Genomic DNA, 21050 nt, shown 5'->3' with positions numbered 1-21050 from the left:
CAAGGTGGCACTGTTTACGTGGCGTGCTAGGGAAAAGCTGGCTCTTTCACCTCCCAATCGGCTTCCACGTCAAAATGTATCCATAGCCTTACAAAAGTTATGACAACTGTATCTACATTTAAAAAAATATGATGAGGCAACACAGTGTAGGATTTCTGATGTTTAGCAGAAGTCCTGAACACCTTTAATATTTCTGTATTTATCACATGGAATAACAGTTCAGCCAATCCTTGTTTTCCCATTGGGAGGTTTCAAATTCTGAAGTTTCTGAAACATTTTCACACACTACAGGCAAGCAGTGATCTGTTTAAAACATAAGACATTATATATGAGCTTTGTTACAGATCCAACACTTCACTGCCAGCTAACAAGCCAAACAAAGTTAGAGGCAAACTTAATTCACTGAAAACTTTTAACACGTTCTTTTAAAATAAAAAATAAGAGAGGGAAGGAATGAAAATAAGGCCTCATTACAAGGAACCCGAATAGCTACCTTTGGAAATGTGCTTCACAAATGATGTCGTCCCTCTGGAAACTCCGCTCACAAAGGCTCCCGGGCCTCGGGTCAGCCCCTCGTACGGAAGCCTGAAGAAGTCGGCAATGCCATTCCCGATGCTTCGCACCAAACTTGCTGGGCTGCCAAGGATTTCCAGGGATCCAACCACCCAGCCTGTGAGGGACCAAAGGGAAGGGGTTACTGAAATCTTAAACACAGCACTTTCAACATATGGGACAAGTGACCCATTTTCCCTGCAATTCATTTTTCACACTAGAATGGAGAATGTAATAAGCTCCTTTGGAGCAAAATATGGGAAATAACTCATTCACTGTGAATTCATAAATGGCAAACTTTCATACTTTATAAATCAAAGTGATCCTTTTGGCGGCCTCACAAATAGCTTTAATATGACTTCCCTGCCCAAGCCTCCCGTATTCCTGCTAAAAGGGACCCGTGTGCAGGGGACGATGCTCCTGCCCCCGAGGAAAGGCAGTCCCTGGGGCTGCAGGTGTTCGCAGGCTGGGAAGTTATCCTTAAAACCTCCTTGGGCAGCGGAGGCACCAGGATGAGGAGGAGATGCCTGGTCAGGGGAGGAGGCCAGATGCTAAAAGGGGTGTTGCAAAGGGGATGCACAGTTCTGACGAGGATGGAGGAAGTTATTTTTAATCTTTCCCAATCCTACCAAAGGAAGAGTGCTTCCCTTTGGAGTGGAGCTGGAGCCAGAGAAATGTTTCCCCTTCGAGCCCAGCTTCAGTTGTGTAAACTCTGGTGACAGGGACATGCTGATTAGGTTAGCGAGAGGGGCGTGTTCCCTGCGAACGTCCCAGGAGGCAAGCTTTGGATCCGGTTTCCTACTTGAGCTGGGGCTTGCCAGGAGCCGCCCGCTCAGCGGGTACGGGACAGTGAGGGAGACTCTCCTGGGTTAGGTTCACTGCTGATGGGAAGGCTATGTGTGGACCAGAGCTACTTCTCAGTGGCATCTGAGATGGCCAGAAAAGGACCAAAGCATCTGAGGGCATTCCTTCTTATTTCCCTCCAAAAGCACATGTATCTTTTTCTTACTTGTTGCCAGACTTTTGTTGAAAACAAGTGCCTGTCTGGCTTCCCATCAAACTGAGCCTTGGAGGTAGAGAGGGACCCCAGGAAATTACAGAGCCCACATTCTTTTCTTCAAATAGGGTCAGTTGTTACTCATTTCTAATTACTTTACTGTTAAAACCTCTACAAGTCCTTCCCTAGAAATGAGGCCAGGGTATTTCAGTCATCCCCATGAGGGACCTTTTAATCAAGTCCAATGAGTGAATACTGACCCATGTGAGATGCAGAGGCAACTTGTCCACTCCCAGGCCAGACCTTTCCTTTCCTCTACTAGAATGCCAGTACATTCTCTTTAAGATGCTTCTACCCAGGGGCAACCTCCTACCATCTTCCCATTTCCAACTCTTTCAAAAATCACTGCTTTCCTCCAGATAATCTTCAGATACTCTGCAGGCCTTCAGTGACAGAATTCCCAGCAGACCTAAAAACTTGGCCCTCTATTTCAGAATTTCTTGTCTCAGCATATAATGAGATTGGGACAACAGCTTAGAGAACTTTTAGGTGGATTACAAAAAATCCAAACAGAATGTTCTTGTGAAAGCTCATGAAAAACAAAACAAAGAGAGATCATTTTTAGCACATAGGCCGCAGGGACGTGGTTCCTTGGTGGTCACAGTTGGAGTCTCTCTGCCAGCTCTTTACTCTGATGGGCGCTCCCCACACCTCAGCCTAATGTGATGACCAGACGGACGGGAAGCTTATTCCTTCCCAGGCTCCAGAGCAGAGTTCAGTAACCTACAGGCATGCTTTAGGTTAAAAACAAAAACTGCCTGAAAGAGTAGGTTTTCAATATACCCGTCTATTAAATTTGAAATCGTAGCTGCTCATTTTTAAATAATATCTTAGCAAGAGGGAAATATTTTCTTATTGTTGTACAAGCTATCAAAACAACAGTTCCCAGGCAGGGACCTTCCCTGATCTTGTTCTTTTCAGTTGAGAGTTCTGGGTAGCGCTCTAACTCTATGAATTCCATTATGGAGAAAATGCTATCTTACCAGTAGGGCAACTACTTTGGGTCAGTCACTGCTACAACGTTACCTTATATGGGAATGTACCCACCAAGTACAACATTACCAAGGTCTCTCCTTTGTTACTTTCAGAAAGGAAGACCTCCGTGCTCTTTACCAGAAGGGGCTGCAAGACCCACTCTGGTTGTTTGGTGTCAGTTGCTTGAATGCATGGGAACGCGAGGAGCCAGATTATCAGACTGAAACCACTTTAGAGTGAACTTAGGTCAAGAAGGCGTGTTCTGAAGCCAATTACCATAGGGTATCAGGAGACAACTTGGTCTCCAAAGCACCTTCAGTGCACAGTGCTCCCCATGCAACATTTTGTACACATATTCAAAGCACCCCCTGCGGACTCCCCCCGCCCCGGGCTCAGGTCTGTGGAGAGGCTGAGATGCCTACAGCCGTCTCTTTGCCATCTGTCTAGACAGGCAGGGCTGCGCTGGGTAGGTAGAAGGCTCTTCATGCCTCTGACGAGCACACAAATCCTCTGAATTTCTCATCTGGAGCTATTCATGGACTGTAATGAAGAACGCTAACAGCCCAGAACTGGACTTCTTTTAGGCCCAGGACCTGAGGGCCTGGGCTGGTTTTTCTGGCCGCACTAGTGCCCTAACATAGAGTCTTGTGCCTGCAAGGAGCTGAAAAAGCATTTGCTAAATGGGATTAAAATTCTGTTATATATATAACAGCAAATATAACAGCTACTACTGCTTGAGTGTTCATTAAGTGCCAACCAAAATTCAGGGTACTTTACATACTTTCACTTTTTCCTGTCAAAAATCTTAAAACCCATTTTATGGATGAGGAAACTGAGACATGGGAGGTTCAATAACTTGCCCAAGGCCTCACAGCCAGCAGTGGAAGAGTCTGGATTCAAATCCATTACTATCTAACTGCAAAGGCTGTGCTCTTCACCTCCCACCAAGCTGCTTCCCTATGTCTTGAAGTCAGTAAGTCCACCCCAAAGCCTTTCCTTTCTGCTCACGTTCCAGCTCATCGTGGCCCCTGGGCTGTGTCCTCACCTGCTCTGAAGAGAGCCCCCGCGGCGTAGTGCATGGCCAGGGCGTGGACGAGCTGCCTGGCCGTGGTGAAGATGGGGCCTCTTTCAAACACTGAGAAGGAGAGCGGGGTGTGGTCGGAGGCTATGTACAGCTTGAGGGAAGCGTGGATGCTGACGAGGAGATTCACCGGCTGTATCACCAGCTTCCGTAACTTCACAGGATGCACCAGGGCCCTGGCGTGCTGCCTGACCTGCACGGGCAACACCTGTTTCCCATCTGCAAAGACCGTGGGGTGACCGGCTGGGCTGCTGCTAGGAAGGTAGGTCTCAAACAAAGTTTTGATGTAGTACACAAATGTATCTTCCACATATAAGCGGGCAGGTTTCAATTCAAAACTGAACTCGTTAATATCAGATAAGAAGCTCTTGCCCTCAGTGAAGGTGAGGCAAAGTTTGATAAAACAGTTTTTCTTGTATTCTTCCAAATCTTTGCTGGACGTAACGAGACTCTGCATCTTGGAACACTGAATAGATTCTGTTTTCTCCCCCTGGCAGACCAAGACAGCGAAGTGGAAATTGGACTTGTTATATAGCTGGTTGTCCAACTGCAGGTCCCTACAGCAGACCTCCACACAGTAAAGGTGAAAGAGGGCGGTGGCCGTCTCTTCCCCAGGGACGTGACCAGCCACCGGGGCTATTTGGAGAAAAACGTTGTCCAGTGTGAGTCTCAGGAGCTCAGATGATACTCTGTGGCGGGTGAGGTCATCAAGCACCGCCAGGCTCAACTGAGTGATGGACATTTTAAATGTCACAATCTTCTCCAGAGTTCTACAGGAGAAAGGGAAAAGAACATGAGCCTCCTCTGCTTTTCTTTTCCTCCCTCCCTTTCCTCCTTAATGTCTTAGTTTTTAATGATAGTGCCTTATTAAACACCTCCTGATGTCCCATCAGATTCTCATAAGAAACAAATAAGAACTCAACTTTCAGTACATCGTGTCTGGACAGAGCCGGTCATACTCCAACAGTATTGGGAAATGTTCCCAAAGGGACTATTACAAGTTCTTGTCGTGTTGCTGTATCATGTTTCCCTTATCAACACCAGATTTTTTTATTCTCAAATCCCTCTAGCTCTTTGTGCACTAATTCTCTGTCATGATCATCACAAAGCAGAAAGTCATAATAAAATAACCAAGATGCCTTACACTGGAAAAGTACAGCAAGCAGAAGAAAACTCACCAGGAACCCACACCACAACAGCCCAGCTACCAGCGTCTTAGGCCATGTGCTCTGCTCCCCCCGCCACGTTTAGAGCTGAGCTGCCCATGCTCCCATCTCCGCGAACCCCTCTAACGTGTGCTCAACCACTGGGCTCTCACTCCCGTCAAGGTCATCTCTCCAGAAATTCACCCCTTTCCTGTATCGTTTTTTCTTCACTACTAGCAGCTTATAAACATGCTCTTATTTCTCTTGTCTTAAAAAAATCCCTCTTGTAACTCTATCTCCCGCTCTAGCTATTACTCATTTTCCTGATCCTCTTTACATAAAAACTCCAAAGCATATACACCTTGTCTGCTATTCCTCACTTTCCATTTTCTCTTCACCGTGCTCCAGGCAGGCCTTTGTCCCCACTAGTCTACCAAAGCAAGTCTCGTCAAGGCCCCCAAGGGACTTCCAGGTGGCTAAATCAAAGGATGGCATTTAGTTTGTGACTCATTCACCCTACAGTGGCATTTGACGGGGTCGATAACTTCCTCCTTCTGGAAAAACTTTCTTTGCATGTCTGCTCTCAGCTCTTGTATGTCTGGTCACTCATCTCCTATGCGACACCCTCCTCTTAAAGTTAAGGTGCCCAACGTTGAGCCCTTGGTCCTCTTCTCTTCCCATCTCCACTCACTCCCCTTGGAGATCTTCATCCAGGCCTATGATTTGATGTGCATCTATATGCTGATGACTTCCAAAGTCACATATTCAGCCTAGAACTCCCTGTGAACTCTGATCTTGTATTTCTAACTGCCCATCCACATAGTAGTGACTTACAGGTCTCAAAAGACAACTCAAGTGGTCACGTCTGTAGTCAAACTCTTGATCTCACCCCCAGTCCCACATGCAGTCGTTCTCATCTTAGTTCACGACAACCACATCCTACCAGCTGCTCAGACCAAAAATTTTGGAGTCCTCCTTGATGCCTCTATTTTCAACCCTTATCCAACGTATCAGGGAAATCCCATTGGCTTTTCCTTAAAATACATCCCGAATCTGACCATTCTTACCACTTCCCCTGACAGTGTAGCCTAAGCCATCACCACCTCTAGAGTGAATGACTGTAATAGTCTCCTGACCAGTCTCCCTGCTTCCTCCTGTGCTTCTCTATAGTCTACTGCAAAAGCACAGGGAACTATATTCAATATTCTGTGACAAACCATAATGCAAAAGACTATGAAAAAGAATATATGTGTATAGCTGAGTCACTTTGCAGTACAGAAGAAATTAACGTTGTAACACTGTAACACTGTAAATCAACTATACTTCAGTAAACTTAAAAAATAAAGCTACCAATGGCCTTCTAAAAATTTAGGTCACATCATGTAACTTCTCTGCTCAAAAAGCTCCAATGAATTCCTGGTTTCACTCAGAATTAAAATGAAGCCCTACACGACGTGTCCCCTCCTTCTAGCTCTTCCCTCCCTGACCCCAGGCACTAGTGCCTTCCTGTTCACCCTCCACACTTGGCCTGCACTGGCCTGTTCCGTGCTCCTCCAACATGCCAGGCACACTGCTTCCGACCTTTGAACTGGCTGTGCCCTTTGTCTGGAAAGCTCACCCCAGATGACCACATCACTAACCCCCTCGCTGCTTTCAAGTTGCTCAAATGTTAACTTCTTGGTGAGGCTTACCTACATCAATTTTTCAAAACTACACTCTCTCTGTCCCTGTGCCCAGGTACTACTAGTCCTTCCCAGGCTCTGTTTTTATCCCTGCAGAACTCCAACTTTCTGTTGAACCATAAAATTTCCTTTTTTATTATGTTTATTCTCTGTCCTCCCTTTCCCCGCCTATGAGAATGTGATCTCCTCGGGAGCAGGGATTTGGGGCTTTTAGGTCACTGGTATATCCTCATCCCTACAATAGCACCGGCATCCAGTAAGCACTTGAAAAATATTTGCGGAACAAATGAATTAAGGAAATACAAGCAAATACTTGTTCCTTTCCTATTTCTACCACTGAATGTATGGATTGTTGCTACTGTCATAAACAATGGCCTCCTAATGCCCTAGATAAAACGTTCCTGAAATTGTCATGTGGGCTGGAAATTTTGGGTTATGCAAGTCAAAATTTAGTCTCCAGTTTTGTTACACTATTAATTTTTTAACAAACACTACTGGGCAAAGCAAACAGTCTACCCAACCTGTTTGAAATATTATAAATTCAAATTAATGATAACTTGGCAAGGTCCAAATTAATCAGTTCTTAACCATATATGAAAAGCAAGGAAATTTAAAAAAAGGAGCTTAAACAAATGTATAAAAGTTGATATTACTATTTCATATTTTAAATAAAAATTTAAAAAATTAAAAATTTTCTGATTATAAAGTACATTCTCCGTGTAGAAAATTAAAATACAGAAAATTATTAAATAATCACTTATAACCGCACATCTATTAACAGTTTTGATTCTTTTCTTTTCAGTGTTATTTCTAGGAATGTTTTCCTTGAGTATGTGTGAGAATGTGTGTGCATATATGTACTTGTAATGTGCACATAACTAGGATATTTATATGTTCAATTTTATATTCTGTTTGCTTTATTTAAGTCATCATATGTATTTTTCTCTTCCACTAAAATCCTATAAGTCTCTTTTCTGTGGATATACTATTTATGGTACATTTATGTATCATCTATTCCTCTGCTGATGGGGTTTGTACTCTGAATATTTTGCCATTATAATTAGCAATGTGATAAAATCTCTCTGCGTACCTTTTCCTACTTCTCTAATTATTGCTTATCGCAAGCTCTTAAAACTGTTAAAAGTGGAATTTCCAAGCCAGAGGGATTTTAAAGCTCTTGATACATATTACTAAAGTGCTTTCCAGAAAATAGTAACAATTTACACTTTTACTAGGACTGTATATGATGGAACATCATTGTTAATTCAGTAAGTAATATCTTATTTAAATTTGCATTTCTTTGATTACTTGTGTTTCCTCTTCCTAGAATTTTCTGTCGTTTGCCCTTGTTTAATTTTTGGAAGGAGGGACTATCTTCATATTATTCCTACTGAATTATATGAGTTCCTTTAAATTAAGGATAATAACTCTGGTTCATATTTGTAAAACCTGATGGCAACACTCAGATCGAACGTGGGAAAATGTGGCTCTAAGAGGTGACTTTATTTTTGCTGTTAGCTAAGTCTAATTACTAATTACTAGGTGGTCATGTGGATAGAGAAGTATTAATTTTCATTTCATGCTAATGATAATGTATAATTCTAAGATGCATGTCTTAGTTTGTAAATCAGCTTGTTAAACTCACCACAGAAGAACTGGAAGGGGTACCCAGCGAAGATGATATATTGCTCCTTATTATGGGTGTAATTCAATGCTAATAACCATACCCTTATGGATTATACAATAATTAACCAAAAGCTTTAATGTATATATTTGGATGACAAAGAATGGCAAATAGTAGGTTTACAACTTTATAACGGGAAACGTACCCTGCTGATACTGGGATACTAATTAAGCCTACCTGTTGGTATTAGTTAAAATAGGTCCAGCTTTTCCTTCTGGGGCCACAGTGATGAAGACTGTGCCACACTGATGGACAGTGTCCACATACACACAGCCAAAGCCAGTCAGGAACACAACCTGCAAAAAGAATACTCAAAATCAGATTGAAAAGCAATAAGAAACACTATTGAAATGGCTTCAAATGTCCTTTTTTTAAAAAAATTTTATTGGAGTATAGCTGCTTTACAACATTGTGTTAGTTTCTACTGTACAGCAAAGTGAATCAGCTATATGTATACATATATCCCCTCTTTTTTGGATTTCCTTCCCATTTAAGTCACATCAGAGCATTGACTAGAGTTCCCTGTGCTATATATAGTATGTTCTCATTAGTGCTATATATAGTACATTCTCATTAGTTATCCATTTTATACATAGTATCAATAGTGTATATATGTCAATCCCCATCTCCCAATTCATCCCACCCCCCTCTTTCCCCCCTTGGTGTACATATATTTGTTATCTATGTCTGTGTCTCTGTTTCTGCTTTGCCAATAAGATCATTTATACCATTTTTCTAGATTCCACATATATGCATTAATATACGATATTTGTTTTTCGCTTTCTGACTTACTTCACTCTGTATGACAGACTCTAGGTCCATCCATGTCTCTACAAATGACCCAATTTTGTTCCTTTTTATGGCCAAGTAATATTCCATTGTATATATGTACCACATCTTCTTTATCCATTCCTCTGTTGATGGACATTTAGGTTGCTTCCACACCCTGGCTACTGTAAATAGCGCTGCAATGAACACTGGGGTGCATGTGTCTTTCTGAATTATGGTTTTCTCTGGGTATATGCCCAGTAGTGGGATTGCTGGATCATTTGGTAGTCCTAGTTTTAGTTTCTTAAGGAACCTCCATACTGTTCACCACAGTGGTTGTATCAAAATCTACATTCCCACTAAAAGTGCAAGAGGGTTCCCTTTTCTCCACACCCTCTCCAGCATTTACTGTTTGTAGATTTTTTGATGATGGTCACTTTGGTGTGAGGTGACACCTCATGGTAGTTTTGATTTGCATTTCTCTAATAATTAGTGATTTTGCACATCTTTTCATGTGCTTCTTGGCCATCTGTATGTCCTCTTTGGAGAAGTCTATTTAGGTCTTCTGCCCAGTTTTTGATTGTTTTGTTTGTTGTTTTGATATTGAGCTGCTTGTAAATTTTGGAGATTAATCCTTTGTCAGTTGCCTCGTTTGCAAATATTTTCTCCCATTCTGAGGGCTGTCTTTTCGTCATGTTTATGGTTTCCTTTGCTGTGCAAAAGCTTTTAAGTTTCATTATGTCCCATTTGCTTACTTTTGTTTTTATTTTCATTATTCTAGGAGGGTCAAAAAAGATCTTGCTGCGATTTATGTCAAAGAGTGTTCTGCCTATGTTTATGCAATCTGTATCAAACTACCAATGGCATTTTTTCACAGAAACAGAACAAAAAATTTTACAATTTGTATGGAAACACAAAAGACCCCTAATAGCCAAAGCAATCTTGAGAAAGAAAAACGGAGCTGGAGGAATCAGGCTCCCTGACTTCAGACTATACTACAAATCTACAGTAATCAAGTCAGTATGGTACTGGCACAAAAACAGAAATATAGATCAATGGAACAGGATAGAAAGCCCAGAGATAAACCCACGCACCTATGGTCACCTAATCTATGACAATGGAGGCAAGAATATACAATGGAGGAAAGACAGCCTGTTCAATAAGGGTGCTGGGAAAACTGGACAGCTACATGTGAAAGAATGAAATTAGAACACTCCCTAAAACACCATACACAAAAATAAACTCAAAATGGATTAAAGACCTAAATGTAAGGCCAGACACTATAAAACTCTTAGAGGCTTCAAATGTCTTAAGTTCTGATTCAATACCACAAACACTTCCTGGTTATATTTCTTTATATCCATGTGTACAGGCTGTTCAGCTGACTTGAAATGAAAAAAAAAGAATCAAATCCAGATTTTTCAATATCCAGCTATAAGGTTCATAGAAAAAAAAAAAAAGATGGATGAGAGGGCATGAGTGTCTTCATTCTCTGCTTCTCTGGAATTGACAAATAACTCTGTATGGGCTGGAGACCAGCCATGGGCCACCTTTATGTGTGCGTATGAATCTCTGTGGGAAAAAAAACCCCCTAAAACACAGGAATTGAAATGCAATGTGCAAAAAACTTTCAGGCTCTTGAGTTTTGACTTACTACCATAATGATGCCCTTTTACGCTGGGGACACAAAAACATACCCGAAAACCCAACAACAAGACATGCTATAGTCCCCTCAAGGTCCCTCACATAACTTGTAACAAGAATGTCAGATAACTTGATTTGCTTGGAGTTAAAATTAATTTTTCTTCCATGAGAAGGTGGACTAAGACTTAAAAAAAAAGTTCTATCTCCGAAGCCAGGTGCCAGGCCAGCAGAACGGATGTCCTTTCAGAATTAAATACCAACGTTGCTTAAATGGATAAATATTTGAAATCAGAACTATTTGAAAAACAACTCTGAGAACATCATGTTCACTGCCAGCATTACCTGAGGGTAAGGGCAAGAACCTCCTTGTGTTTGGGAATGTTGATACTGATGATTTGCAATATCAATTCAGTCCAAGTCTAGACCCTTTATTATTGTTAGAACCGCAAATAGAAGAAGAAAGACTGAAAATTCCTGGATGAAGGAACAAAGCTAGGTATCTGCCTGGCATGTAATGAATGTGTTCTAATTTTGACCAAATGAAGAGGTACCAGAAAGAGTGTACACAGAACCACAGGAGTCTGTGATTCTCACCCTTGGAAGTGACTTCAAGGTTACTGGGCTTTTTCTTGTACAACGGCTCCTCCTTCAGAAATCCTGAGCATCCAGGGCACCTGGAGGTCACCTCGGCCTCCTCCCTACTTTCATCTCCTGCTCTGCCGACTCTTGCCCTAGGCTTCTTTTTCATTCTATGGCCACTGCTCTAGCTTAGTTAGGTCCCTGAATGCCCCTCAGCACCCTCTGTGCGGACAACGCGCTGTCCCCCCATGCAAATCCTTTCCAAATTCTGTGTATCTTTGCACATATAGGGTAAGGACACCTTATTCCAGGAAGGTATTCTCTAATTTTTCCATTCCTTTCCTCAGACTGATACCTACTCCTACATTCCTAAAACACTTTAACCATACTTCTGTTTGATCACAAATCTTATTGCTTGTATTACAGTCACTGGTTTATACCATAGACTCAATCACCAGATTCTCAACTTCTTGAGGGCAGGAGTGGAGTCAGTTTGTATTCTCTATGGATATATTTCCCAAATGGACTGTTTTGCAAAAATATCTGTTTCAAAAGACTCTGTATCCTGAGTTTGCCCTTTTTTGTTCCAAGATAAAAACTGAACTTGACTATGATAAAAGGTGGAATGCAGCCAACCTAAAAAATGGCTCAGCTCATGAATCTAAAACAAACAGATATTCTTTGAGAGACAGTCACATTTATAAAAGCTATTATTTTGTATGATATGTAAAGTAAGTCAACTGCTTTCTTCCAGGCTTACAGACATGGGATTATTCATTTGACACAAACCTTTTTAAGGTCCAGTGCTCCCATGTGTATTCCTTCCTCTCAAGGACTGTCCATAACTTCAGGGCATACCCCCAGGGTTTTAGCAGAGAGTGTTAGAAACCAGAACTACTACCCCTCAAAGGAGGGAAGGAGGGAATCAGAAGAGGAAAGTACTTATTGCTCTGCTCATTCTCAAAGCAATCGGCAGGCGTTTTGAAGTGAGGATACGTGTACTTCCTAAGATAAGGTTCAGGCAAGCTGATGGTTTCTGTTAACTGCCCAGGGAACTCTGAAAGTAAGCAAATTAACCTAAACCTTTAAGGTACGCCTTCCAGCCAAAAACCTGGACCCTGGACAGAAATATTGCTGCGTGTCCCTTTTACTCATCACTAGAACGGAAGAAACGCAGACTTTAATTCTTGTAGCCTATTCTTGTCTCCTTTCACATGTAGAGAAATAACCTGCAACACCAAGCATTTTGTACAATGTGAGCTCTAGGGATTAGAGAGTTGGGAACCCAAGTGCCAGAGGAGTTAGTGCCAGGTCCCCCAGAAATTAAAATAAATTCTTGTTTTGGTCTAATGGTTTGATCATTTAATCATTCAATCAATTATTGGATATTTAAGGTGAGCCTAAAGGAGCTCCTCACTGCGGTAGGCACTGAGAAGAAGTCATGCCCTCAAGTTGCTCCCAGCCTGGGTACACAAGTACACAAGCCAAGTACACAAATAATGAGATAAGAGCTAAAAGTTCCAAGGCAGAGATGTATAAAATGTTTCTCCCTCTCAGGGTGTTAACCATCATGGTCTCTGTATAAGTTCATGAGGGCAACAGTTTTGTGTCCATTTCCTTCAAGAGGAAGCATGATAAGGTTTGCTTTTTGGGTTTGCCCTCTTGCCAACCATGTGAGAAAGCCTGGTTTAGCCTCCCTATGGAGGAAAGACCACGTGGTAAGAGAGCTGCCCAGACTTCCCAGCTGAACTCATCCATAGCCAGCCCTCTACCTGAATGCAGCTGCATGAGTGATCCCAGGCTCACGCAGAAAAATCACCCAACCAAACCCTCTGAATCACCGTTGTTGCAAGCCTCTAGGTTTGGGGGTGGTGTGCTACAATAAGCCAGACAGAAGATGATGGGGCCTCTGTCAACCCGGGTCCCTGAGTGCCCACGTAGAACAGAGCCCCTGATGACAAACCCTGGCATGTAGCATGAGCAAGAAGTAAACAGGACTGTGACAGGCAGCATAATGTAGCCTATGCTAATGGATGGAGATATTGGTAATAGAAATAGGGTTCCAACAAAAACCTAAAATCTGAGTCCTTGGCTTACTGGTAGGCAGTAGGAATTGATATTGAAAGCTACAAGAATGGGAATTCACGTTACAAAGTGGCAAGACACTTAGTAAGACTTGTCTGAGATTACTTGGGAGGTAGATTATAAACCTAATAGATTTGTAGCTCGAGAAGATGAGGTTTGAAAACAAAACATAAGTAGTGAGTGCTGGCTGCTGCTGGCTGTGTCTGGCAATGTGTTTCACTATGAAGAAGCGATGAGCTCAGGAAAGAACTGGCCAGTTTGCAAATAGAAATTCAAGAGAATAAAGAGATTCCAGAAATTCAGGGCTTTGCAAAGTCAGTAATGCTTTTAACCCCAAACGGTAAGAGATAAAACTTGATCTTTGAACATGAAGGCAGATTAATACTCAGACTTAGGGCTATGTATAGCCATCAGAACTCACTGTTAAAACTTCTTAATTGTTAAAGTGACTCAGAAAAAAATTTTAGATGAATAGTTTAACTTTGCCACAGAAGCTCTCCTAAATCTAAAGAGAGGTAAGGAAGCAAGACAGTACAGAAATATGTCTTTAAAAGGACCAAGGATGTGGTTATTAGCACATGGAATTCTCTGGAATCAAACAGATAAGCAGTCTACTGAGTTTCTGGGAAATTACTACTGCCTAATAAACTCATGAACCTAGACTAAAGGAGTCTGTGATTGATTATTCGAGACTCAATACAACTTCAGATGTTGGTCAAGGAGGATCTCTGAGGGTAGATCCAGGGACCGGAAGAACAATGGTAAAAGAGCTCTTCCATGAGCAGAGATAGGGCTTGAAGACTATTCCTTGTTTCCAAGGAATAAAACCCCACACAATATGTGCTCAGAAAAATTTCAGATGTGTTATGGGTGAGAGGCTGTGTATGTGTCTCATTCTCCCTCTTTCCAGCGTGCGGGAGTTATTACTGTTATCCTGTCCTGTGTTTTGGCGGGGAGAGGGGAGCCGATGAGTTCATACATCTCTAGATGAAAAGGAGCCACATCCAGGCTAAGAGGGCATCACTCAGAAGTACTGATTTCCAGTGGGATGTGGTGACTGGTTAGAATCTTGGGGAGGAGAGCTGCTCTGGGGTGGGGAGGGGAAGAACGAGTTAAGAGACTGATTTTTTTTTATAAAAAGCCAAGGGGATTTTTCTCTTTTTTTTTTGAGTTGTTTATTACTGCAGAATAAGCTAGTCAGTCCTGACCGATGCTGTCATTTAGTTATTTTTTACTTTCTTCACTTCACATTGGTAGTATGGGTATGTGTCTGGAAGGCTATAGGCAACATATAGTAACCACAAAACATTTGGGGAATACTCCATGTTCTGTCATTTGTGTCTGTGTTAGAGCACTTAGATCAGTAAGACTTTCTCTTACACACTGTGGCTATAAGAAAACCACTGAGGCCTAGGTCCTGCCTCCCAGTTAGTACATTATCTTTGACTACAATTACAAATAAGGAACAGTGTAACGTAACTTGTGCTTTCTACATATTCAGTTATCTTTATTAAAATGATTATTTACTATATTTTTATCCAACAAACAATATTTTAAAAAATTACCCCAGTTTAATTTTACTGAGTAATTTACAAGGTGATGCCTAGGAAATAACTGAAAGTATTCTTGGAAGTCTACCTCTCTTCCTTTCTCTCCCATTCTTTCTCTCTTTTTTATCCTGATAGACTATATGGAATAATCCAGGGATAATCAAGAGGCAGTTATAAAGCATCCAGCACTGCAGCTCAGTTACATAACAGGTATCCCTGTTATTAAAAGTCCTTAAGCCACCCCCTCCTCCAATTTGTACTAATTCTCTCCATAACTGGGCTCAATTCCCATCACAGCACACTTGCTGGACTTCATCCCTCTTCAGTTGTCTTTCTTTTACCTGATTCATTTTGCTCCCACCTCACATTTGCACTTCCTTTCTGATAGTTAATTTTGTGTCAACTTGACTCTGGCCATCGGGTGCCCAGATTAAAACATGATTTCTGGATGTGTTGGTGAGAGCGTTTCCAGAGGAGATCAGCATTTGAATCAGTGGATTCAGCAGACTGCCCTCCCCAGCGTGGGTGAGCATCATCCAATCCACTGAATAGAACAAAATGTGGAGGAAGAAAGAATTTGCCCCTTTTTTCCTGCCTCACTGTTTGAGCTGGAACATTTCATTTCATCTTCTCCTGCCATTGGACTGGAATTTACACCATGGCTTTCCTGGGTCTCCAGCTTGTCTATGACAGATTGTGGGATGTCTCAGCCTCCACAAATAGATCTGAAGATATGGTAATCAGGCATTGCATTTGTTCTGCGGACTTTTGGCAAAAATCTATAAAACAATTCACCCTCTATTTTGGGAAGGAAAAAATATACTTATATCCCCAGATCAAATAGTTTGTAAAAGAATATCTTAGGAAGGAAAATCATAGTATGGAAGACTTCAAGATTTAGACTTTGAAAGGAAGAAGAGATCTCCCCATATGCTACGGGATTGAACGCTAACCTGCAGAGGGAATAAGGCAGTAAGCCTTATTGGCTTGGTTGCAGGTAGTGGTTTGTCTTAAGCAGTCTAGTGGACTGAAGAGGCTTTTCTGCACTGGACTCTGTGTCTTAGTAATCACTCTGGTGGTAGCTGTGGAGACAGATTTGCGGATAGGAAGGCTGACAACAGAGAGACCCTTTAAGGGGCTATTGTTAAAATCTGGGAGAGAAGTGATGAATAAAAGGCCTGAAGTAGACCCTGGTCACAGAGAGAAGGGGCAGATACAGAGACACTTCTGTGGAATTTCTGCCAGAACTTCGTGACTTACTGGAAGAATGGGGGAAGAGAGGGAAAGGAAGGTACTGGGATGCTGCAGAAAAAGACAGGCTTGGAAGCTAGACAGTCCTGGGATTGAATCCCAGGTCCACTTGCCCTGTGCAAGTTAACCTCTCTGAGCTTCAGGTACCATCTACCCGTAAGAGATGCGATGCAGACTAATGACAACGTTTGTGTAAAGTGCTTGACATAAAGCAGGCATTCAATACAACTTTATATCAATATTATTTAAGGTTTTTATACTGGAAAAATGGTGGTGATATTAACTGAAGCAGAGACTCTAGGAGAAGCTGGCTCAGGGGATGGAAAATGATCCCATTGGTTTCAGATGATGACGCTGGTTTGAGGTGACTGCAGGTCTTTCAGGCAGAGATGTCTGGTGGGTGGCCAGAAATGCAGAGCTGGAGCTCGGGAGGGATGTGGGTGTCTGAGACAGGTACCTGGAAGTGACTGGGTGACACAGATGGTAGCTGAAGCTCGGAGGTGAATTAGATCTCCCAGAGAGGAAAAGAAGGGGGGGAAATTTCTAAGGTAGGAACGACTGGATAAGGATGAGAAGAAAATAACAGATATTCTGGGTGTAATTCTTCCTTCTGTATACTTACTGAAAAATATTTTAGGGAAATCCCTACTCCCGAGTATCTTGGGAAGCAATGGTGACTCAACCAGAACAAACTGTAAACACATAGGAGACTCTCCACCAAGATACTTGGCAGACGTTACAATTGGGTGTCAACTTGCTGATATCTCTTCTGGCCCTGATATGGGGGGCGAGGGAGGCGACTGAAGTAAGCAAGAAGCCAAAACATCTGCACTACACATTTTATAAGGCAGATTCTCACTTGTATCGACAACTTCTTCTCTATGTAAACATTTTGGGATGGATGCTAACGATATCTCTGAAAATGACTACATGCCCTTTAAGCATTAGTGCTCAGGGTTACCCCTGTCTGATCTGCACCAAATGGACTGATTACACATTTGAGTTCTGGCTCATCAAGGCATTTACCAAAGTGTCTCACGATATTCTTGCAAGCAAGATAAAAAATATCTTATACAGTATAGTTTAAACGTGCTTTTAGACACATTTTCTTATTTAAGAAATGAGGGCTAAATGACAGTACAGTTTGGTGTGTTAGTGGCTGATTGAACCTATGCATTAGGGAAGTGTCTGGTGACTCACTGCAGCATGTTGACCTTGGACTTGTCCTGTTCAACATATTTATTAATGACTTGGATGACCATGTAGAATGCATGCTCACCACATCTATAGATGACATAAAGCTACTAGGGATACTTAAATATGTTGGATGACAGCATCACAATTTTTTTTAAAGTGATTTCAACAAGTGGATTAGGCCAATAGCAACAAGATTTAATTTACCGGGGGTAAATGTTAAGTCCTGTCGTTGGGTTAAAAAAGTCAACTGTACAGCAAGTCACATGATAAAGATCTGGGGGATGTGGCTGACCACGAGTTCAATAATAACAAACAGTCTGAACTCGTTAATAAAAAGCTAACTCAATCTTCTAATTTATTAATGTAGCATAGGGAGGTAATAGCTGGTTAGACCACATTTGGAATAGTATGTATAATTCTGGCTGCCAGATTTTTAAAAGGGAACATAACACACTAGTGTGTTCAGGCAGGGTAACTGTGGTGATGGGTCTGGAAATCACACTTGCTGAAGGAATGATTCAAGGAACCAGAAACGTTTGGCCTGGATAAGGGAACGGTTAGAGAAGATGTTGAAGCTGCCTTCAAATGATTGTAGTGTTGCTCTATTAAAGGGGAAGTAAATACTCTGTGATGCCTCAGCAGGTTAAACAAGGATGGATGAATGGATCCTACAGAGGGATAGTTTTCAGCTTGATATAAGCAGAAACTTTCTCATAGTCACTGCTGGAATAAGCCATGACTATGACACTCGGAATCTTCTAGGGTGGGATGTCATGGAAGGGACTCTTGCTCTAGGTAAAAGGGGACATTAGAAAACCTCTTCTAACCTGTGCTTTCATCGACTTTCAGGTGGAAATGTTTGTAGCCAGGGCAGGACTCCAAAGGACAGACAGTGCTCTTAGCTTGGTATAGGAAAAACGAGACTGGGCCACATGTGAGCAGACCCAGGTTCCAGCCTGATGCTGCTTAATTATAAACCATCTAGTGGATTACTTTTTAAGCCTCAATCCTCTCATCAGTAACATAAACATCAAAATTACTGCCCCGACTATCTTAAGAGTTTTTGCAGTGATCAAAGCCTCTGTCTTAGGGCTTACTACACTCGACTGCATTTATTTAGCTATGCAGGTGCCTTGAAGGTGGGAATTATACATTATTCAGGGAAAAGGGTTTGCCCCTTGATAGGTCCTCAGTAAAAGTTGGTTGAATAAATGAATGAAAGAACGGAGACTGGATGTGAAAGCACTTTGTAAATGGTACAGAGCTTATAGGAGAAGAAAACAGCAATGATGCTGACCCCACTAAACACTTCTGTTAAGAGTCAAAGATCATGAGGACTTCCCTGGCGGTGCAGTGGTTAAGAATCCGCCTGCCAATGCAGGGGTCACGGGTTCGAGCCCTGGTCTGGGAAGATCCCACATGCCGAGGAGCAACTAAGCCCGTGTGCCACAACTACTGAGTCTGTGCTCTAGAGCCCGTGAGCCACAACTACTGAGCCCATGTGCCACAAATACTGAAGCCTGCGCGCGTAGAGTTCGTGCTCCACAACAAGAGAAGCCACCACAATGAGAAGCCCACGCACCGCAACGAAGAGTAGCCCCCGCTCGCCACAACTAGAGAAAGCCCGCGCACAGTAACGAGGACCCAACACAGCCAAAAATAAAATAAATTAAAAAAAAAAAGAGTCAAAGATCATGAGAATTTACTGTATCTTTGTAGAAGAGAATTCACCTGCAAAGAGATAATTTTAATCTGCCTTTTGGGGTTCAAACTGCTCGTTCTTCTTTGGCTCAGAAATTGCTTTTCATAAACAATTCAATCACTTCCCGTGGCTTTTAAGATAAAACCCCAAATCCTTGATTGGAGCGACAGCATCTTGCCAGGTTTGGCCTTGAATTGCCTCACTAGCCTCCTCTCTCACCCCCTTTTCCTTCATCTGGCACTAGGGCCACACTGGCATTTAGATCCCTGAAAGGCCGATGTTCCCTCTCTGAGCACCAAAGCTTTGAACACATTATTCTTTCTGCCAAGAAAAATCTCCCGTTCTCTCGTCTAATACTTAATGCCTGTTCCTCCTTTAAGGCATAGATGCCAGGTCTCTTACCCACTGACACACTCCTTGGCCTCTCAAATTAGTCTGCCGTATAACAGCACACCTGTACCCGCCTCTCCTGCAGAGCTGTTACCAGAGTTCACAACAGTACAACGACCCACGGGATTACTTGCTTATCATCTATCTCCTCCACACATGGTCTCCTTGAGGGAAAGGGCTGTGTTCCATGTTTGTTCACTGTATTTTATGTAGTCCCAGCACAAGGTTATAATGTCTGGCGCATATTTAATCTCAAGAAGTCCTGTGGATTGAACGACTGAAGCAATGTTTCTCAATGTCTATATTAGTAAAAAAGTAACTACTATGTTTTCTGTGTACCTTTTTTTGTTTTGAATTTTTCCAAAGAAGGTTGCCTAACTTTGACGAAAATGAGGTTTTGAACTATGAGCAATTGAAATCCCATACACTGTGACAGGATTCTAAAGTATTTCCCTGATAGGATCAAAATTATGACTTAAAATTATCAACATAAGCTTATTTTTCATACGTTCACTTACTTATTGAGAATCTGAAGATTTTTCCTCCCTGAAGTCAGGCTCCCACCCACTGTCATTAGGGATAAGAGCACCAGTTGCCACTGCGGGGCCTCTGGCTGAGATGTCTTCTAACCAGGTGTGAGCCAGGGACACAGCCCCAGAAAACCCACCCCCATCAGGATTTTGTGGCCGACACGCTCTCAGGTCTTCTAGTTAACTCTTGATCCAAAGAATACTTCTTTGTGTAACCATAAAGTTACTGTCTGCATATTCCTTCTCATGTTCCATGTCAAAATTATACAACATGACACGGTCTTATTTACATGACCAAGGCAGGGGCATCTCTATGACTGACAAAAGCTAAAGGAGTCTTCTTCCTTGGGGCATAATGGAGATTTTATGGTGTTTTAATTCTGCTTTTTTTTTAATTCTGCTTTTTTTAGGTCAGCTTTGAAATCACATCACGTGCCTGTGACCCAGGGCTGAGGAAAGGCTCCTGGAAGACAAGCTCCCTCCTACAGAAGGGCTGCTTCCTTTCATCAGAGGACACAGCTCCCCAAGCTCCCCAGTGATTTATATGCCCTGGTGTGTTACTGAGGAGATGCCAGTGAGGGCCTGAAACAAATCTTCCTCCAGAATAGGAAGTAAACCGTGGTCTGCGGGACATATGGCACACAGCTCCTCAAAGATTAATGGGAACATGAGACTTTGCTGGGTCCTCGGACCAGGGATGATAAGGGTGTTGGAAACAGTACCTCCTCTCAGCTTTGAAGTGTCCCTGACTACAAAGGTTTGAGGAAATTTAGAGTGAACAGGAATCCCCAAAATAAGGTTTGGCAGGCAGAATGCCTATTGTAAAGAATTCCCTAGACATATATAAGCAAGGTTTCAAACATCTTCAAACCGATGCAGGGGAGTTCAGGGACCCTTGAGAAGCTGGTGATACTTATTTTGTAAATTACTGAGACGGGGAACGTCTTCTGAGGCTGCACAGACCCAGCGGATTTGCACTGTTCATCACATGAGCACTGCGGATGGAGATCACACCCCTCAGCAGTTTGGGGAACCACAAATGCAGGTCTCCCAGGTGAGCGGGGCCCCTCTTGCACCTGTCCCCGGCCACGTCCTTCACCTGTTTCCACAGCTACACTCTCCCCAGGCCCCCACCCGTTTCCCTCTGTCTCTCAGCAGATGTTTCATTCCACACTTCA

At 42.4% G+C, this 21050-nt stretch overlaps 1 protein-coding gene across 3 annotated transcripts in view; it reads right to left on the bottom strand.

The window, feature by feature from the left end:
* VPS13B (vacuolar protein sorting 13 homolog B) overlaps positions 1–21050 on the bottom strand; it is a 778894-nt gene that overhangs the window by 15874 nt on the left and 741970 nt on the right. For all 3 annotated transcript variants that reach the window (XM_027131497.1, XM_027131496.1, XM_027131498.1), the window contains 3 exons: positions 8354–8472; positions 3630–4435; positions 494–670 (listed from right to left, as the gene is read on the bottom strand). In XM_027131497.1, the coding sequence (XP_026987298.1) occupies positions 494–670; positions 3630–4435; positions 8354–8472 (1102 nt within the window). The remainder of the gene's footprint in view (positions 1–493; positions 671–3629; positions 4436–8353; positions 8473–21050) is intronic.

This window comes from Aethalodelphis obliquidens, unplaced genomic scaffold, assembly GCF_003676395.1.
Source record: "Aethalodelphis obliquidens isolate GAN/ISIS:26980383/991018 unplaced genomic scaffold, ASM367639v1 scaffold39, whole genome shotgun sequence".
Classification (NCBI taxonomy): domain Eukaryota; kingdom Metazoa; phylum Chordata; class Mammalia; order Artiodactyla; family Delphinidae; genus Aethalodelphis; species Aethalodelphis obliquidens.
The sequence above is the reverse complement of the archived record's forward strand: the minus strand, read 5'-3'. Positions and strand labels throughout refer to the sequence as shown.